General features: G+C 35.3%; 3 protein-coding genes across 5 annotated transcripts; all 3 read left to right on the top strand.

Moving 5' to 3' along the window:
- Positions 1–3276, top strand: LOC133315434 (serine hydroxymethyltransferase 4-like). 2 transcript variants are annotated; one of them, XM_061517066.1, is made up of 5 exons: positions 1–763; positions 1880–2270; positions 2403–2521; position 2647; positions 2976–3276. In XM_061517066.1, exons 1-5 carry the CDS (start codon positions 86–88, stop codon positions 3218–3220), a joined length of 1434 nt encoding a protein of 477 aa, XP_061373050.1. In that variant the 5' UTR covers positions 1–85; the 3' UTR covers positions 3221–3276. The 2 variants fall into 2 exon arrangements, with proteins under 2 accessions (XP_061373050.1, XP_061373049.1); XM_061517065.1 differs by lacking the exon at position 2647 and having other exon boundaries at positions 3–763; positions 2403–2504; positions 2976–3275.
- Positions 3277–4284: 1008 nt separating this feature from the next.
- LOC133315433 (uncharacterized) lies at positions 4285–4815 on the top strand. Its single transcript, XM_061517064.1, has one exon. It carries the CDS (start codon positions 4285–4287, stop codon positions 4813–4815), a length of 531 nt encoding a protein of 176 aa, XP_061373048.1.
- A 14680-nt stretch (positions 4816–19495) lies between these two features.
- On the top strand, positions 19496–21082 carry LOC133315408 (UDP-glucuronate 4-epimerase 6-like). Of its 2 annotated transcripts, XM_061517031.1 has the most exons (2): positions 19497–19738; positions 19802–21082. In XM_061517031.1, exons 1-2 carry the CDS (start codon positions 19546–19548, stop codon positions 20908–20910), a joined length of 1302 nt encoding a protein of 433 aa, XP_061373015.1. In that variant the 5' UTR covers positions 19497–19545; the 3' UTR covers positions 20911–21082. The 2 variants fall into 2 exon arrangements, with proteins under 2 accessions (XP_061373014.1, XP_061373015.1); XM_061517030.1 differs by having other exon boundaries at positions 19496–21082.

Here is a 21082-nt window from a genome sequence, read left to right as displayed (position 1 = left end):
ACAGAGAGAGAGAAGGCACATTCCAAACACTAACTAATAATAACTACTCTTTCTTCTTCTTCTTCTTCGCTCTTCATTTCTTTCAATGGATCCGGTAAGCGAGTGGGGAAACACGCCGTTGGCGACGGTGGATCCGGAGATCCACGACCTCATCGAGAAGGAGAAGCGACGCCAATGGCACGGCATCGAGCTCATCGCGTCTGAGAATTTCACATCATTCGCAGTTATAGAAGCCCTGGGCAGCGCCCTCACCAACAAGTACTCCGAGGGCATGCCCGGAAACCGTTACTACGGCGGCAACGAATTCATCGACGAAATCGAAAACCTTTGCCGCTCACGCGCCCTCGAGGCATTCCACCTCGAATCTCAATCGTGGGGCGTCAATGTGCAACCGTATTCCGGTTCCCCGGCGAATTTCGCGGCGTATACGGCGGTGCTGGAACCGCACGACCGTATCATGGGGTTGGATCTGCCGTCGGGTGGGCATTTGACCCATGGATACTACACTTCGGGTGGGAAGAAGATATCGGCGACTTCGATTTACTTCGAGAGCCTTCCTTATAAGGTGAATTCGAAGACGGGTTACATTGATTATGATAGGTTGGAGGAGAAGGCGTTGGATTTCAGGCCCAAGTTGATTATTTGTGGTGGGAGTGCCTACCCTAGGGATTGGGATTATGCTAGGTTTAGGGAGGTTGCTGATAAGTGTGGTTCCCTCTTGCTCTGTGATATGGCTCACTTTAGTGGCCTTGTTGCTGCTCAGGTTTCATTTCGCCCTTTCTTTCTGTTGGATTTATATTGATTTGGCTGGTCTTGAAATAAGATCTGCTAGCGTATCATATCATCTTGAATTAAATGAACAAATGAATCCGCATACATAAATAGATTATACTTTTCTTTTTTCTTTTTCTTTTTTTCTTTTGTTTTATAAGGTGCCATTTCAATAAATGCTTGACTTGTTAGTTTTGTTAAGGGCTCGTTTGGTAACATGATAGCATAAGAGTAGGATATGATATGAGGCTGATAAGGGTAAGATATGATATGGGGCTGATAAGCTTATATCATGTCCTGTGTTTGATGAGCACCGCACCTGATTAGCAATCTAATAACATTATGTAGAAGGAGAAAGGAGAAAGAAAAAATAAAATATAATGCAATAAATACAAATATATTGAATAGCGTGGGGATATATTGGGTATCCTATCTTGTTAAATCCTAACCCAGCTCTCCCCATAAGATAAGAAAACATGTATTGGATAGGATAAAATGAGATAATAGGATAAGCTAATCATATCTTAGTGACCCACCAAACAAGAGATAAAAGTAGGATATGATAAGTTATCCTATTCTATCTTCTTTATGAGGTGCTCCAAACAGACCCTAAAGAGATATAATATAAAACATAGCCTTCACTTTTTACCGGTCTCGACCTCGATCCTAATAATTAGAGATTATGGATTTTCTTAGCATTGGTAAGTCGGATCTGTATATTGTCCACCTTTCAAATCCAATAGGCTCTTGCGTAAAATGTAATATAAGACCGTGACCTTCATTTAAGAGCTTAAGCTTTTGGTGAATTGGTTCTTTACAAGTTTAATGATTTTTACTTTGGTACCATATGTTGCCAAAATGTAGTGGACAAGATTGGATTCTTGCATGTCTAGTTTAAAATGATAAGGAGAGAATGCATGAGGGTAAAGAGTGAGGAGAGGATAAGTTATTTATAAACAACTCGGATCGTCTCAAATGATATAAATCATGTGTTACCTAGGAATTTATCAAAAGACATTTTCATTTATGCCTCAAAGTTTGTTACAAATTATTTGGCTTGTTTGGTATGAATGATGACTTTTTTATTTTTGTGTGTGTGTGTATGCAGGAAGTTAATAATCCCTTTGAGTACTGTGACATAGTGACGACAACAACCCACAAGAGTTTGAGGGGTCCAAGGGCAGGTATGATCTTCTTCCGGAAGGGACCTAAACCACCAAAGAAGGGCCAGCCTGAGAATGCAGTTTACGATTTTGAGGACAAAATCAATTTTGCTGTCTTCCCCTCCCTTCAGGGTGGTCCTCACAATCACCAGATTGGTGCCCTTGCTGTTGCTTTGAAACAGGCCATGTCACCTGGGTTCAAGGCATATGCCAAGCAAGTTAAGGCCAATGCAGTTGCTCTTGGAAATTACTTGATGAGTAAGGGATACAGTCTCGTCACTGGTGGAACTGAGAACCATCTTGTCTTGTGGGATCTCCGCCCTCTTGGATTGACTGGTATAAAGGATAAAACTCACACCTAACTAACTTCAATAAAAATAAAATTACCAAACTCACCAGCTGGTTTAAATTGGCATCAATTTGTTTAAAACATATAACTAATTTCATCACTGCTCGATGTTCTTGCAGGCAATAAGGTGGAGAAACTTTGTGACCTCTGCAACATTACAGTGAACAAAAATGCTGTTTTTGGTGATAGCAGTGCCTTGGCTCCCGGTGGAGTACGAATTGGTAAGAAACTTCTGTATGTACTTGAGTTTGCTATGGGAATCTAATTTTTTAATGTATTGATAGAAGGCAGAAGGCATCTTAGAAAGTTGTTGTAGATTATTATTGGAATGAATATCATTGAGGATGTGTTTTTACTTTTTAGTGCTTCATCAAAGGTGAGCTTGCTGACCGGCCTTATTAAATATTTGGGAACATGTCATCTTTCTTTTCCCCTCAGGGGAAAGTCAACATTGGAAGTTGTTGTTTATGCCATGTGATTTACAAACCAATTATAACATACTGTTATTAAGTTTGTTTTTGTAATACTTTAAAAAATATATATATATTGATTTATTACCAAAATACTTATATTTAGTGATTTAGTATCAGACTGATACTAAGCTTTGATCTTGTTTCTGCATTTTTCTCATGTGTAAGTTAAATGTTTGCCTTCATTTTGCTTGAGTACCTGACAGGAGTTTCTGTTAACAGGTGCCCCAGCCATGACTTCTAGAGGCTTGGTTGAAAAGGACTTCGAGCAGATTGCAGAGTTCCTTCACCGTGCTGTGGCTCTCACACTGGAGATCCAGAAGGAGCATGGAAAACTTCTGAAGGATTTCAACAAGGGCTTGGTGAACAACAAGGATATTGAAGATCTAAAAGCTGATGTTGAGAAGTTCGCTACCTCATTTGATATGCCAGGCTTCCTGGTATCTGAGATGAAATACAAGGATTAGGTTTAATCATACAACTCTCCACTCAATGTCTTCGTTTTTCGGGTGTGTAGGTTTATCACGATGGTATTTCAATCCATAATTTGAAGTTTGTTTTGTCTTTGTTTTCATGTTTTCGTTAGCCTGATGATATCATTTTTTTAACAACAATCGAAATAATAAATGTATTATTTTCCTTTTCCTCGGAAGCTAGTATGTTTCGTCATTTCATCTACAAATATTGCTGCGCAAACAACTTGCGAGGCTGAATTTTGGCTGAGTTAACGGGAGAAAGTAGATTATGTATTGTCTTTTGAGGTGTTTATTTGTTGTAGGTTGTTCAAATTGCCTAACTGCTATCTGTTGGACTAATCTATCCATATTTAGCATCTCCCTTATAGTCTTATGTTTCAATGCTCTATAGCTAATTGGGTTAATATCCCTCAAGCAAATTATGAAGTTATTAGAATTGTGTAATGTATACAAGCGCTCCTTCACTCCCTCCAATAATTTTAATCACAGGTTCTATATAGTTCAGTAATTAGACTGATAGATTTTTATGTATATATTTTTTTACCGTCCATTTGAAGCATAAACCAAGAAATGTTTATTTTTTTTTACTAGCAACGATCTGACATAAGTGACTTTACAAACTACTAAACCAATAAAGTTTCGACAATTATTTGGTGTTTTTTCAGAGATTGTAAAATCTTCATTACAAACTTTTAAAATATAAATCTAGGGACAATTAACTTAATTTAACCATAGAATTTACAAAAAAATAAGCATAATAAAAATGAATCTGAACCTGCCATGCGTGTAAAAAACTCGAATAACGAAGTTTGTTTAATTTAGCTAGCTACTCAAGAGAAAGAGAATCTTACAATTGATTAATTGAAAAGGAAACGAAAAATAAGTGTTTTAAGGGCTAGCCGTTGCAACCATTTTTCTTTAATATACTTTCCCAACGGTCATATTGTAGCCCACCTATTCAATCAAGTCTATATTAACTGCACCCTCTCCTCTCATATATCAATTTCATATTCATATTCCTCATAGCACAATCTTAGTTTCACAACATACAGAAAATGGGCATCTCTATGAAGAGTGACTCGGCGACTAAAGAGTACCACATCCACAAGGTGTTTCTCTTTTGCAACTACATACTCTTGGGTGCAGCCTCAAGTTGCATATTCCTCACCCTCTCCCTTCGCCTCCTACCCTCACTCGGTGGCATGTTCTTGATTCTCCTCCACATATTCACCATTGCAGGGGCTATCTCAGGATGTGCAGCTGTCTCATCAGGGACTGGCCCATTGTATTCTGTTCACATGGTAGCCACCGTGCTCACTGCCATATTTCAGGGTTCAGTTTCTGTGTTGATTTTCACACGAACTGATAGTTTTCTTAGCCAGTTGAAATCTTACGTGAGAGAAGAGGATGCCTCTGTGATTCTCAAACTAGCTGGTGGACTCACTATTTTGATCTTTTGCTTAGAATGGGTGGTTTTGACCCTCGCTTTTTTCTTGAAGTATTACTCTTACGTTGAAGCTGATGGTGGTGCCAAGGTGCAGCCACAAGAGGATTTGAATGATTGGCCAAGGCCTTTCCAAGTTTAATTATGCGGTTCAGAACAGCACTTTTGTGTTGTGTTGTCAATCCTCAGTTCATCCTATTCATATATTATTCGTTAATTTTTTGGAATATTTTGATGTTTGATTGCTCTTTACTTTTCCTTCTTCTTAATATTATTATCATTACTTTGTAAGGCATGAAGTTCGCGGTTCTTGTTTTGCTTTACAATTGAAGGTTATATTATCACTTCTCAATTGTATTTTTTGTTTTTATGATTTTTCTTTTATATTAATGTTAATGTTATCATTAATCTAATAAAATCATTTTGTTAGGCAACAATTGAAGGTTTACAATCTGTTGCTTTTATGATTTAGCGTTGGTGTTAGCTAAGGTTTGAGACCTTAGCTAATAAAATGCTTTGAGACCCCTGTTGAGCTATGTAGCAAACATGGTCCATGAAAAATAGTCTAGATGTTACACTAGAGTTTACATGGTGAAGGACACATATAGCTGCAAATTAAGGAAAGGAATTTTGCCTGTATAGATTGTATTGGTAAAAGCTAAACAAATGAATCAATTATACACCAACTTGTTGAAGGATTTAATTAAGAGGAATACAAGGAATGCCGATTAATTTTTTTAATTTTTTTAATTTTTTTGGTATTGTGATGGAACATGTCGGTATCTGAAATTGTGCATATTCCGAATGCTAAGCTGATGAAGGGATTAGGATTTCACTTCGATGACTTTTGGAAGCTGTTCTAATGTTCATTCAGAATACTTTTATTTCTTTTAATTTTATGATTCATCAAATGTAAAATAAGTGCAAAGTTGTACGAGGTAGTGGCAGGTTGATAAGAACACAAAAAGGATGTAACCTAGCAAAACAGTGATAGTTAACAGAGTAGGGATTAAAAGGTGAGTATTTAGATAGGCTTGCGCCCTTTTTCTTTATTTTTTGGTACATTGCCAGGAGGTATTCCCATTCAACCTTCTCCGGGCACCATGCCCTCAGGGAATGGCTCGTTTGGGCTAGTCCCTCATTGTAACAGTGGGTTTGATCCCTGCACCGAGTAGTCCCTTAGGAGCTCAGCTGCCAACTGAGCTACCCTTGAGGGTGAGAGTTTTAATGAGAGTCAAACTCTTGTGGATAAGATAGTGTATAATATGCTGTAACGAAGTTAAACTAGTCTGTTGATTCTAGAAGCTGTTTGGGTCCATTGGGTGGGTTTATCACGAGATGTCATATACTCTGGTGAGTATAGTAAGTTGTCCATTGGGTGGGTTTATCACGAGATGTCATATACTCTGGTGAGTATAGTAAGTTGTCTGCTGCATAACTATAGTTGCTTAGAATTTATATGGATTATATTTATCTCATTCAACATAAGATAAATCAAATTCCTACACACATAACAAATGTGGGTCTCACCTCTAAAGAAAAACATTTCCCAATTTATATATACAACTGCAACCCATCGCGCTTTCTTTAAGTTCTACTTTAAAGGGAGATGATTTAATGTAATTTGCACTAACATGTATTCCATTGACCTTTGATAGTTTTGATCTCCAAAAAAAAATCTTGGGCTAAAGAGATTTGGGGGACCTAGAGCTAGCTACCATCCATATTGGGCCAGTCTTATTCAACTATCCACAAAATCAAGGACAAGGGGTTCAAAGGAACCCAAATATGGGGATGCTCGATGTCTCCGATGGCCTCCTTGATCGTAGTTTTGATTATTATTATTTTTCTTTATGTGGTTGGTTTCATATGTTGGATTTCAAACTGTTTATTGTAATGTGCAGAGATATATTCTAGCACATTGCTTTTATGTATTTCATACACCTATACATATCACAAACTGTTTTAATGTGAACTTCTATGTTACTAACAATCGTGGCAAAAAAATTAAAATAATGCATTTAAATTAAATAATTACGCATTTAATGTTGTTTTGTAAAAAATTACACATCTGTTGCACAATGAGACGCCCCCTTTGGGCGTCACATGTGACGCCCCAGTGAGGCGTCTCTCCCTTGGGAAAGACGCCCCATTGGGGCGTCTCATGTGCAACCTATATATACCTCACTTTCCTTTTTTTCACTCCTTACTCATTCACCTCTCTAACCTCTCTCTAACCGCGGTTCGTAGCGAAGCTCTGCCAACGTAGGTAAGGTCATAATACCTCATATGTATACATTTAAATTACAGTGCTAGTTAGTAATACATGTTAGGATTGATTGTATATTAGAGACTTGGAACATTAGGATAGTCACTTAGAAATTTTGTGGCATGCTATGAATGTTGTAATGATATAGTAATTTTATTATTACGTAGTTATTATTATTAATTTTTAATTATGCATTAGGGTTTAGCATATTAATTAGTGATTTATAAATAGTGTTAGGGAATGCGTAAATTTCGTATGTATGATGTTATTAATGCGGGAGTGCATAACTTTGTAGTTAGTAAGGTGTGATGATTAGTACGTATTGGACAAGTTGGTAGTGGATGTTCCTTGTAATAGACGGGAGGGACGCGGATTAGGACGTAGACGTGAGAGAGTTGCTGCTGAGCCTGACCCGATTATGGCACCGAGACCAGTGGTCGAGACTCAGGGATGATGTTACTAAGCTCTGCTCAGCATAAAGATCATTTGTTTGTATATGATAAAATGAACCTGGAGAAAAGCGAAGAATGTATTCGCACCACCTTGGCAAAAAAACATATGATTCCTCTCAATCACCGTAAATAATTGCCATCGTTTTCTGCTTCGCATACCACGCCTTTCTGTAGGAAACTTTAAAGCCATATTTAGCAGTTATCCTTTCTTGCACAAAGAGATTGACACAGATGGTTCTGACTTTATCATCCCTGCATTGAAGAGGATATCAGTGTCTCGATAACATCGAACGAATTTAATTACACGGGAGTACGTAAACATTGACATGTCAATACGATAAATAAATACGTACCTATGACGAGATCTGCAATAACGTCCGCATCGAGCTGTCTATGACCCTGGGAAATGTGCTCATTCACACATTCGCGTTTTCCACCCCATCTCGTAATCTTCCAATTTTCACGAAACACCGGTTTGATCGCCCTTACGCGCCACGAACAACCTTGATCATACGCACAACATTTCATGGACAACTTTGCAGGCGTGCTCTCAATTACAATGGCTTCTTGATGCTCCCTAATGAGGTTGTGCTTAAGTGCCATTTGGACATCTTTTTTGTCGCAAATTCTTGATTGACAAATAACATGTCACCCAGTTGCCACGGACCTTGTATTGAAGCCGATCCAGAGACCGAACCATCAGTACATGATTCTTGTTCGCTTTGATAACTCCAATCAATGTAGGAATAATGCGGAATTCCTTCCCAAAAAAGAATAGCATCTGTGTCACCTGCAATTGCGGATTATAATTTTTTAATACAAACTTACTAATTCAGGTATTAAATCAGCTATCTATTCAGCTATATACAAATGGGATCAATTACCTTCATGGTGAATACCGAACGGGGCAGACGCAACGTCATTCAACTGCGGCATTTGCGCGACGACTGGTTGATGGAATATTGGGATTTGAGACGCACCCATCTCACGGGATTCATCTCCTTCTGAAGCACTAGCATCCTCCGCCAGAAGATGTTCTTCCATTGCCATATTTTCATCGTCGTCATCGTCATCTTCGTCGTGCATTTCCCAAGTCGGATCATTTTCATCTCCCTCAGAAAAGTTACCAACTGGAGACGCATGAGCGGCAGGAGAAGCTGGAAGACAGGGAGAATTTAAATAAACTGACCTCACCGGTAAGGGAGCATTCTCAGTTGCGGCGATGTCGACATACAACTCTAGAAAATCTGTCATTGACTGGTTGCAAAATTCTTCCATTGTCATCTCCAAGTCTTCATCGTCAAGCACTTTCAAACTAATGTATTTATCACCTTGCCACACCTTGTCGTGATCTCAGTGATACATTGGTTGTCTTGAAGACTTAACTTCTGCCGAATTCTCTGATGCAGTTCGCCAATGGTTATGTTGCGTTGGATACATGTCGGCCTTTTTTCACCTTCGAAGATGACACCTCGTCGACCTTCTACCTTCCTACCATTGTAATATAACACAACACGAACAAAATCAGGATTTGATCTCATTTTTAAATAGAATAAGAAATAAAATTCAAATACTAAATTAAAGATAAAGGAATGTTAGTGGAGAAGAGAGATATGAAAAGTGAGAGAAGATGTGTGAATTGAATGGAGGGGGTGGGGGAACATATAGAGCACACATGTGATGTCACTTTTGGGCGTCATATGTGACGCCCAAAAGTGGCGTCACATTGTGCAGCATATGTGTAATTTTTTACAAAACAGCATTAAATGCGTAATTATTTAATTTAAATGCATTATTTTAATTTTTTTGCCTAACAATCGTACTTAACCAGATTATGTTATATGTAAATAAAAAAATGTTTATAAAGTGAGATAAAAAACGTTAATTATGAACAACATCATTGAGTAACGTAACGATAACAAAGGAAAGTACTAAACCCTAAAGAACAACAACATCATTGAATATTTAAATGTGCAGTACATATCGTCTGTTATGTCCGATTTGCTTACACATATCACTTACACCTCTTAGGTCGTCCCTTTGCATGCAACCGTTGTTTATTAGGGAAGAGTATCGGTCCAATATATGGTGGAATGATTTCCTTGTTCCCGATCAGATACCACCAAGGTGATGCATATACGTGATTAATATGGTGTAGCATGGATCCCCAAAATTATCATGTGTGATAGCCATATTCTGACAAACAGCCCTGACATGGCTATATGGATATTTAAACGCTTAAAACTTTACACACAGGCACTTCGTTTCATTCAAGTATAAAGACACTGAATAACCCTCTCTCTGTGTTAATGGGTTATATGGTTCTTCCACTTCAAAGAGGGTATAGTCTCTATTGAAGGTGCAGACAATGTGTGATGAGGCAATTGTTACTTCTCTTTTCATTTTAAGGTGGGCATTGTGACAATATTTAATACCAGCAACATCCAAGCTAGCTTCTTGGCCTCTCTTGACAAAGTAATATACAAGTTTACTATAAGTGTGCTTCATTAAAACAATGATTGGCATCCTTAGAGCTCCCTTAAAAATTTTATTTACGCATTCAGATAAATTAGTTGTCATATAACTATAACGACATTCGTTAACATGATATGCTCGACTCCATTTCTCCTTTGGGATGTTATCAATCCAAGCTGCCACCTCCGGACTATTTCTCCGAAATTCTTCCAACATAATATCAAATTTGACCTTGGAAGGAATATAACCTGCATGTACAATTGGATGAAACCATATCACTCCCCATATATAAGTGATATGCCTCCAGCATATGTATAAATCTAAGCCAAAAAGAGAAAGAATCTTGATCAATCCTGGATAAAAAGGGCTATAATAATTGATAATTTGATCAATCTCAATCAGAGATCACGCAACTGATTTCCTTTTGATTTTGTAGGAAAACAGGACAAAAAGAAGCCCAAGTGGAAGTTTCCAAGCTGAAGCCCCACGCTACTAGCGTGGAACTCACGCTAGTAGCGCCAGAATTAAATTTCATCCCGAGACATCCACGCTCACAGCGTGAAACTCATGCTAGTTGCGCCAGACTTTCTTGCAACCCACGCTCACAGCGTGGGAACCACGCTAGTTGCGTGAACTTCCAGTAACGTGAATAAAATTCCCACACTCACAGCGTGGGAGGTGCGGAACAAATCAGTAACAATTATAGGCTGAATCAGGACAGATTGGACCCAGATACAAGCTGTGATGTAAATCAAGATTTCTACACAAGGTCATAAACTCTATAAATAGAGACTCATACCTCAGAGACAAACAATCTTTGGCTGAAGAGAATTCTTGGAGGCTCACGCTGGAGATCAGGATTCCGACGGAGTTGAAGACCGAAGATCATTGATCTTTCTTCTTCTTCTCTTTCTTTTTCTTTATTGCTTTATGAATTCTTTTTATTATTTTAATTTGTTTGAGCCAGCTATGTCTGGCTAGTTTGTTTTTGTAGTTGGGATCACGGACCCGATGTGAATCCTTTATATTTTCTGTATTGATATTATGTAAGTTAATTAGTTAGTTTGTTTTATTCTACCTGATTTAATTTTTCATATCCTGTTTAGAACTGATCACTCTAAATTATATGGCTTTGATGGTTATGACTCACAATAGACATATTGAGGTTTTAGTCCGGACAAGGGTAGAATAACAATTTGTCTATGATCTAGACATAGGCTTACATAAATTGTAGACTCATAATTCATTTGCTTAATACTTAATTCAAGAGGAATTACTAAGACATTAGGATTCTAATTGGATTAAAGGGTTGAAATCGCTAAGACATTAGGGTTCAACTATTTTATAGGAAAATAATGAATTTTCTAAGCAAACGAATTAATAAATTATAAAATATAATATAGGAATATAAGAGAGGATCACAGGTGAAGTGCATCCTGGCTACATTCTTTTTATAAATTTTTCAGCAATATTTTCTCGCGTTTTTGATCTTTTCTTGCATGCGTTCAAAATTAATTGTTATTAATTTTCTGTTTTAAATTTAATTATTTTTAAATTCTGTTTTGAAATTCCAAAATCAGTTACTTTCACAACTCAACCCAATTTTATTTTCCAACTTAAAGGGAATAGTTAAAGTAGTACTTGGTGCATTAATCCTCGTGGGAACGATACTCTACTTATCACTTTATTACTTGAAACAAACAGTATACTTGCCTATTTCGCAACAATAAGTGTATGCTATCGGCTTGTATAACAATTTTGCAAAAGTTGAATGCATCATGAAATTTCTTGAAAGTCCAAAAAAATCCTACCGAAAACCCAATAACCATTAACAATCTCGTGATTTACCATATAGATATTTGTTTGAATGTGATAAATAGATCCCTCAAAAAATCGCAGCATGTAATCAAATCGTGCAAATAAGCATAGGATGGTCCCAATCGCCGAAAATCTCCCATGCCTTCATTTGCCATAGCTTTTTGTTTAACCTTCCATGTCTTATTGTAAGAAACACTGAATCCAAAATTTCCTCGGATTCTTTCTTACCCACTAATACACGTGGTTCTTCCTTTACCATATCTATCATAACTATCTATATATATGTATAAATTAAAACTAATGAGACATAACACAGACAATACAACTTTAATTAAAAATTTATCACTCACCTAATATAGCTGAAGCAATTCCTGCAGAATCAAGTTATTTGTGATCTTGGGACAAGTTACCCTAAACCCAAAAGGATGCGGCGCGTTTGGCTTTGTCACGTTGAAGCACATCATCCTATATTATAAGATTAAGAGTAAATATCTTTTTTAGTCTTCAGCAAATTTCACGATACCCGCTTTAGTCCCTAGCAAATAAAAAGGACCGTCGTGGTCCTTAAGAAATTCAAAATGGATCCATTTTAGTCCTTTTAGAGATTAATATGGGTCTTTTTTGAATTTGTGAGAGACTACGATTTCAACTAAATGGGTCCATTTTGAATTTTTTAAGAATCACGATAGATTTTTTTATTTGTTAGGGATTAAAATGAATATCGTGAAATTTGCTGAGAACTAAAAAAAAATATTTACTCTAAGATTAATCATATCAAACGTTTTGGGAATTGCGCTAGTACGTTCAAAAAGCAACGAAACGAACACAGCAGGGAATTCTCAATAATCATGAAGTCAGACTTGTGAATTATTTCGTTTCCAAAAAATAAAAATATAAAAGTAAAAGACTTGTCACTTGTGCATTATTTCCCTTTGCGGAATCTGGAAAATGACACTATATATATGTGTCACGTGGTTGGGTCCCTTATTGAAATGAAAGCCCCTCCTTTTTATCACCCACTTCTTCTTCTTTTTAAGTTATTTTATCGTCCACTTCAATTAACAAATAACAGTTGTCATCTGGACAAGTTGCTAAAACTAATTATAAAACACTAAAGATATTTATTTACTCTCTTTTTTTATCAGAATAATGAGTTATCTTTTCAATTTTAAATATTCATTTTATTATATCCAATAATTTTAATTTATATGTCATTTTAAATAACATAAATTATGTCATTTCATAAACACAAAGAGGTGTGAATCTCATTGAAAAATAAAGACAAGAAATTTAAAGTGTGGTTCTCACCTCTTTATGTCATTTAAAATAAGAAAAAGTATTTGTCATTTTAAATGACATAAAATTATGTCATTTTAAGAGAGAGATAGATACAAAATAATATTTTTTATTTAAAATTTAAATTTAAAAAAAAACATCCACTTTCTCTCCTATGATTTTCATTTTTATGTCTATTTCTCTCATAAAATGACATAACTTATGTCATTTAAAATGATAAACATCAAACTCTTTAAAATAATATACATTTGTTTAAAAAAATACACATTTTTCTCTTTTAATTTATGAAATATATTACGGTTCATTATATACTTAATAAATTAAAATTGTCAAATATAAATAAAATAAATAATTAAAATTAAGAATGTACTTATTTTAAAATATCCATGCATGTGGCAGGGGCAGAATCCGTGAAAGAAGCGATGTGTCACTTGATGATTGAATTGCTTGGGGTTTGCAAAGAAAATATAAAAAAATAAAATGAAAGAGGGAGATTAAATGCTACCTATCTAAATAACGGAGTAAAGTTGTTTTTTGTTTTTTTTCGATTTGTTAAATCCTAAATCCTAATAAATCTACCTAAATGCTGGTTTTCGTAGTGTTTTCTCGGCCGTTTAACACCGGAAGAGAGAAAAATATGGCAGAAATTTTTTGTTAAGTGAAGTATTATCTTTTTAAGAATTATTATCCTTTAAAATGAGAAGCACTTTACCCATAAAAATCCAAGATTGCTTGTTTTTTTTTTTTAATGTAGCCCAACTTTGCTTTTTGAGTTATGTTATGTCGGTAGGGGCCAAATATTTTTTGCTTGTTAATTTGTGAGAATATTGCGAGAAAATGATATTTTTGAGGCAGAAAAAAGAGCTCTCTGGCAGTCTCTCTCATATAATCCGATTTTCTCTCCCATGCAAGTGTTTGCCCTCGCATCTGATGCAAATTACATAATTATATAATATATACCTTTTTACGTGCAACAAAGTGAAAAAGAAAAGAACAATATTACGTATATCATCCAGTCCACACCTGGTAATCAAGGGAGGTGAAGAACAATATGTTATGTGGATATTAATGCATTTATGATTTATGTACTTGAAATGAATGAGAATTGACTTTAGAAATTAAAGATGACAATGCTGCTCTAAATTGACAAATGTACTTGATCTTTTTCACATGGAAATTGTTTGGATCTGGAACGGTGACTCAATATCATTACCATGATGTAGCTATTGAAACAGAAATTCAATAAACCAAATCATTACGCTTTGTATGCAATCTTGTCAATAAACCAAAATATGAACCATGTCCAAAACATCATTGTCAAGGCACATCAATGATGCAATTTATTTGTTTGCTTAGTTTTACTTATTTACTACTTGTCTTTCCATAAGTTATTTCAGATTTTTTTTTTTTTTTTACTTGAGAAGAAAATTTTCTCATAGGCTATTTTATATTTAATATATTCTATCCAAAAAAATTTATTGGATAAGAAAATTTTGTGTATGTACTTAATTAATTTTACTAAAGCACTAGTATTATTATTATTTAAGTTTTAGTATTATATTCTTAGCTTTAATGTTTCTACAGTGAATGCATATAAGTTATGTATATTTATTCTCAAAACAACGTCTTTTTTGGTTGAAAGATTAAAAAATTATATTGATAAGATTATTATAATCCTGAAATAAATTATAATTACAAAACACCTTGATTTTTGCCTCAAAAAATGTCATTTTAGGCTTAATGCATAACTTATCTGCTTTCACTGCATATTTTTTATTTTAAAAGTGAACATAAAGTTATTTTATAGTTATATTTATCAAAATGGTTTCTTTTTTTCGAGACAATTTTACCATATACTATCACTGCTATTCAATTATTTTTTATCAACATTTATTGCTTTCTTTTTAATTTCTCTATTATTATTATTTTCGGATTATACATAACATACACTGGCGGACCTATATAGTTCAACGTGTGCATGTGCAGACACAAAAAAATAATTTTGTTTGAAATAGCAAAGCTTGATATATGTGAATAGTGGGTGAGCCACCTCTACTACCGCAGGATTTGCTATGTGAATAGCTTAAAATAATTTGAAGAGTAAAGTACATTTTGGGTCCTCAACAAAAATCACGGAGCCCATTTTAATTCTTTAGAAAAAAAGTCGACTTATGATCTCTCTGAAATTCAAAATAGACACAATTAGTTGAAATTGTGGTCCATCTGAAATTAAAAAAAAAAACCCTCGTTAGACCCTCAAAAAGACTAAATGAGTCTATTTTGAATTTTAGAAGGACCACGAGTCAAATTTTTTTTAAGGGATTAAATTGAGTCCTGTGATATTTGTTGAGGACCCAAAAAGTACTTTACTCTAGCTTGAAATAGCATTTACTAAAAAATGAGATATACGTTAAATAGCTAAGCTTGATATATGTGAATAGTTTTCTTTTCTCTTCTTGTTTATATTCTTTTATTTTTTTAGTGCATTTAAAATTTTCTTTAATTTTTTTTCCTAGAGCTGCTCCCGAACCCTGCCACTTAGTGTGCAGACATAAATAAAATTTTCTGGTCGTTAACATAGTTGGTTTTCTTAATTTCACCATTTCATTCATCTATTTCCAAATTAACAAGCATTTATTTTAATGGGTTTTCAAGGCAACTTTACTATATAAATTTTCACATCTACTCTTCAATTATATGGGAAAGTTCAAATCACCTCTTTATGACATATTTTATAATCATTTATTCCTTCTGATTCCTTTTTATCACTTATTTCTTCTATAGCTTTTTTTTTTTTTTTTTGCCATAGTTCACCTAATTGCCATTAAAAATTGTTAAAGGTGGTAGTATAAAAATTTGTGTTTTTGGTTATAGTGATATTAGTAAAATACAAAATTGCAAGCAGTCATAGAAAATCAAAATGTAAAATGCAAGGTTTAAAAGTTTAAGAAAATCAAACTCGAACCCAGTGTTAGATCTTGTGTCCTTAAGACAATTTTGTTTCCTCAACGATGCCTAAGGTTTAAGGTTCGTGGACAAATGCCTTCCAGAATAAAATGGGTTATCTCTGTTTCAATGGTGACACTACCAAAAGAAACAACATCGGTGGACACAACGAACGCTGATCAATCGCAGACAAAAGCATTATGTGAGGATTAATTTTGGCAGAGTTTTAGAAAGAAGTCAGGAAAAGCTTGGTAGTTATTGTTTACAGGCCACTGGTATTTATAGAGATGAATGGTCACAAGATGAAAAAGACATGACTATTCAGAAACGAACAGGCGTGACTGTTCACTTGCAAAGAGGCACGACTCTTCGCAAGCGAAGAGACGCGACTATTTGAAATGAAAAGACACGACTCTTCCAACTTCTTATTCATAACTCATTTATACAACATAAATGGTTCATTTTGTTTATATGAACAATAAACCTTTCCTGCGATTTTGATTTCTTTCTTTTCTTGTAATAGCTTGCTCCCTTCTTCCATTCATAATTCCCCTTTGATTCCTCTCTTTTTCGTACCATATGAGTATTTAAAAAAGTGCCAAGGAAATTTTCACTTGTTGACTATTATACTTGAAAATTGATCATATTAAGGAATTTCAATTTTCATTTTATGATTCAAGCGTTAGATTGTTAGAAGCATAATTTCATATCAGCATTGAATTTTTGGTAATAGAAAAATGAAAAGAAATTAGATATAAAAGAAGATCAGAAGGTAGATATAAAGGATAAAAAAAGGAAAAGGTGGTTCCAAATACACTTACATATATATACTGAGATGAGCAGATTTACTAAATAGTTTAATTGGCAATCATCATCCCATGAACACTTTGCCGTATTTGATCTTTTTTCCAAAATGAAATCAAAGAGTGAAGGAGTATTTTGCACATAGTTTATTATTCATGGGAGCAAAATAAACAATTTTGTATAATTTTTTAACGACATTTAGATGTATTTAAATCGGAAAAAACACGATATTTGTTAAAAAAAAATATTATCCTTTAATCACTTATACTTTTAATTAACTGTAGAGATAAATCATATAAGATCCATGTTGGAGTTAAATCTCGCATTACCTGAAAGGCTGAGACAAATATCAAGACTCGAATTAGAAAACTATTAAAAATATTCTAAATATACCATATGCACGTTTGATCTAAGTCAGGAAAACAAGAACACCATTGTTATGTTATGTTTTTTTGAAAAAAAAAAAAAAAAAAAAGGACAACAAATAAACCGAGGATGTGATATATTCCTTTAGATGCCAACACACAAGAAAAATAAATATTAGAAAATTATAGCGGAGACACGTTATACGACACATGTGCCTCCCATAAATATGTAAAATAATAACCCCAAAAGAAAAAGTACCGTACAAGAGTATAGTACATTAGTACCTTACAAAGACAAAGATTACTGACCAACATTTTATTGCTATAATATATAGCCGAAATAATTAGATAATAATATATTCTAATATACATAATCACGTGTTACCTTAGAAGAAAAAAAAAACTTCCAAAGATTACGAGGAAACTTATCTCGTACATCTATAGAAAATAAAGTGATGCATTGTCATCAAAAAAAAAAAAAAGTGATGCATTAGGAGGATTTTTTAACTCCAAACAATAAAATTAAAAAGTCTTATTCTTTAATTCAGCTGTTCATTTTTAATATTATAGTTATAATTTATTGAGTTATAATAATTAATTAATAATTATAAATAAAAGCTTTAATATTTCTAAAGTGAATGTAGATAACTTATCTACATTCGTTCCCAAAACGACGTCATTTTGGGTTGAAAATTTAAAAAATTATAATGAAAAAGACTATTACAACCTTGAAATAAATTATAATTACAAAAATACCTTGATTTTTGTCTCAAAACTACGTCGTTTTGGACTCAATATAAATAAGTTATCTACATTGACTATAGAAAAAGCAAACCCATAAATAAATTATAATTATTAAATAAATGTAAATCAATGAGTGAAATGTGGAATAATTTTTTTTAAAATTTTACACGGTAGTTAAAAGATCCTTCCTACTAATATATATATTACGATTTATAAATTAATGGCCGTATCAACTTCGCTTTTGAGTTTATCGTCATATAACTATTTTTTTTATTTAATCTTCAAAGAAAATTCATTCAAAAGAAGCATCGGATTATACAAATTTTACAATCGAGTTTAGCGGGTCTTCAATCCGAACACAAGATATGCTAGTAAGATGAAGATCTAGCATAATTGGAAAAGAACATAGCCTCGCGTTACAAGTTTAAGGTATAAAGCCAGAATCACACCTAGCTATCAAATCAATATATTTGCAATAAGAAAAACATCTCTAAAAATAGTACTTATAGGAAAGATCATTCATGTAAATACCTTAAACTTGGATACTCCGGCTGTAAATACATTCATGTCAAAGGGAGAAAAATTTTAGGACTTAAAAAAATTATAAAAAAAAGCACGAGTTAAAATAAAATAAAAAAATTTCTTTTTAATAAAAGGTAATATCAAGTTGAATACTCCCGTAATATAGAAAAAAATTTTCCTAATACAGGCATAGACATTTTACAGGCACCCTAAAATTTGTGGGCATCCTCCCTTGGCTGCAATGAGCTCACCTAAATTTGTGGGCCGGGTAATAAGTCTAAGTGACAAGAAGTTTAAAGAAAGTTATGAATATTTTGAATTTGGAAAAGTTAAAAAGTATTTTAAAGTTAAAATTGTATTAGCATTTAATAGAAGTAAATATCAAGATAAGCGAGTAATTAATGATAAAATATGGCTTTAATATCCTGATATGACTAATACGATGGCTTTAAAATGTTAAAAAAAGAATTTTAAATGAAAAAGTGATTGCATTTAATATTTTAAATATATCAACTCTTGATAGCTACAAGGAAAATCATATACTCATATTACACGAGAGATTGATTTCAAAAAAAATATACCTCTTTTTTTCAATAAAATAAATAAATTAATGGATCCCAATTAATTTATTGTATCTCAACATTAGTTACGAGAGAGAGGATATTCTTACAACCAAATTTTTTTATTACTAATTTACTATCTATCTAATCATCATTGAATCAAAGAAAGAATACTAAAAAAATTTTAAAAAAAAATAAAATATTAATTCAATGGTGATTAGAGAGATAATAAAAATATCCACTTCTAGTTATAATACCACAATTGAAGAAGGTATATTACCTTTACAATATGTCTCAATTCAAGTGGGCAATTTACATGCATATTTCTGCACTTTCCATCTGTGTGATAGTGAGTTTAAGATGAAAAAGAAAGTGGTCTCCCACCCATTTCTCTCTCTCTCTCTGTCCTCCTTCTTTATATTAATCTTTTTCACAACCCTGCCAAGTTCAGAGCTCAAGCTCAATTCAGCTCTCACCCAACACAGCACACACTTTCGGAGACCATTTTTTCAGCTTCCATATGTTGTTCTCTCCAAAACAGCAAAAGTAACAACATAAACCAACAACTACTTAATTACTACACAGTACTTAAACCTCAAAATTCTCAACCAAAAAAGAAGCATGGCATCTCCACCAGACACGAGCAAAACCATAAAACTAGATCGTTACAACAGCTACCTCCGAAGGTTGAACAGCAACAAGCTCCTAAATGCATCCTCCAAGGTCTTCTTCCGCGCCACCTTCCTCGTTGCCCTAATCCTCATCTTCTTATTCACACTCAACTACCCTCCACTCTCAACAACCGACACTAACAGTAACAACCACCTCTACGCCCACACCACAAACTTCCTCTCCTCCGCCTTCCACGGCGGAGGAGGCAGCGGCGCTTCATGGGAGAAGCAAGTCCGCCTCTCCTCCACCCCCCGCCGCTCCAACGGCATGTCGGTCCTCGTCACCGGCGCCGCCGGCTTCATCGGAGCACACTGCTCCCTCGCCCTGAAGAAGCGCGGCGACGGCGTCCTCGGGTTCGACAACTTCAACAGCTACTACGACCCGTCGTTGAAGCGCGCAAGACAAGACCTTCTCTCGAAGCACCAAATCTTCATCGTCGAAGGAGACCTAAACGACGCGCCGTTGCTCACTAAACTCTTCGACGTCGTTTCGTTCACACATATTCTCCACTTAGCGGCACAAGCGGGAGTCCGTTACGCCATGCAGAATCCCCAATCCTACGTGGCATCCAACATCGCCGGGTTCGTGAACCTTCTAGAAGTTTCGAAAAACGCGAACCCTCAACCGTCCATCGTGTGGGCCTCATCAAGCTCCGTCTACGGTCTCAACACGGAGAACCCATTCTCGGAGCTCCACCGCACGGACCAGCCGGCGAGCCTCTACGCCGCCACGAAGAAAGCCGGCGAGGAAATCGCACACACTTACAACCACATCTACGGTCTCTCCCTCACAGGGTTGAGATTCTTCACCGTGTACGGTCCATGGGGGAGACCCGACATGGCTTACTTCTTCTTCACGAAGGACATCCTTCAGGGGAAGACCATCGATGTTTACCAGACGCAGGAGGATAAGGAGGTGGCGCGTGACTTCACCTACATCGATGATGTAGTCAAGGGATGCCTCGGCGCACTCGACACGGCGGAGAAGAGCACCGGAAGCGGCGGGAAGAAGCGTGGACCGGCTCAGCTTAGGGTTTACAACCTCGGGAACACGTCGCCGGTGCCGGTGGGGAAGTTGGTTGCGATTTTGGAAGGGTTGCTGCACGTGAGGGCCAAGAAGCACGTGATCAAAATGCCGCGAAACGGCGACGTTCCTTACACGCATGCCAATGTGAGCTTAGCTCACAGGGACTTTGGGTACAAACCAACCACCGACCTCGCCACTGGTCTCAGAAAGTTCGTCAAGTGGTATGTTGGTTATTATGGGATTCAGTTGGGGGCAAAAAAGGGAAATCACGTCGGCAATTCTTCTTAATTATTAATCACATGGTTTTTTTATTTTTGTTGTGAATTATTATCATTTATCATTATCTGTTTTTTTTTTTTTGGATTGGAAAGGGTGGTGAAGTTAATGTTGTGGTCCATGTCATGTGTGAATGAATGCATGAATGCATGAATGATGGTGGAGGAAAGAATGAATATACATA

Source organism: Gastrolobium bilobum, unplaced genomic scaffold, assembly GCF_033153095.1.
Source record: "Gastrolobium bilobum isolate Gb01-03AN ecotype WA unplaced genomic scaffold, APGP_CSIRO_Gbil_v1 utg21167, whole genome shotgun sequence".
Taxonomy (NCBI): Eukaryota; Viridiplantae; Streptophyta; class Magnoliopsida; order Fabales; family Fabaceae; genus Gastrolobium; species Gastrolobium bilobum.
This window is presented reverse-complemented; position numbering and strand designations above follow the sequence as displayed.

What these genes read in the sequence shown, in the direction of transcription:
- LOC133315434 (XM_061517066.1), top strand. Translation starts at nt 86, where the DNA reads ATGGATCCGGTAAGCGAGTGGGGAAACACGCCGTTGGCGACGGTGGAT. An exon ending in GTGGCCTTGTTGCTGCTCAG is followed by an intron (nt 764 to 1,879) that starts GTTTCATTTCGC and finishes GTGTGTATGCAG; the next exon opens with GAAGTTAATAATCCCTTTGA. An exon ending in CCGCCCTCTTGGATTGACTG is followed by an intron (nt 2,271 to 2,402) that starts GTATAAAGGATA and finishes ATGTTCTTGCAG; the next exon opens with GCAATAAGGTGGAGAAACTT.
- LOC133315433 (XM_061517064.1), top strand. Translation starts at nt 4,285, where the DNA reads ATGGGCATCTCTATGAAGAGTGACTCGGCGACTAAAGAGTACCACATC.
- LOC133315408 (XM_061517030.1), top strand. Translation starts at nt 19,546, where the DNA reads ATGGCATCTCCACCAGACACGAGCAAAACCATAAAACTAGATCGTTAC.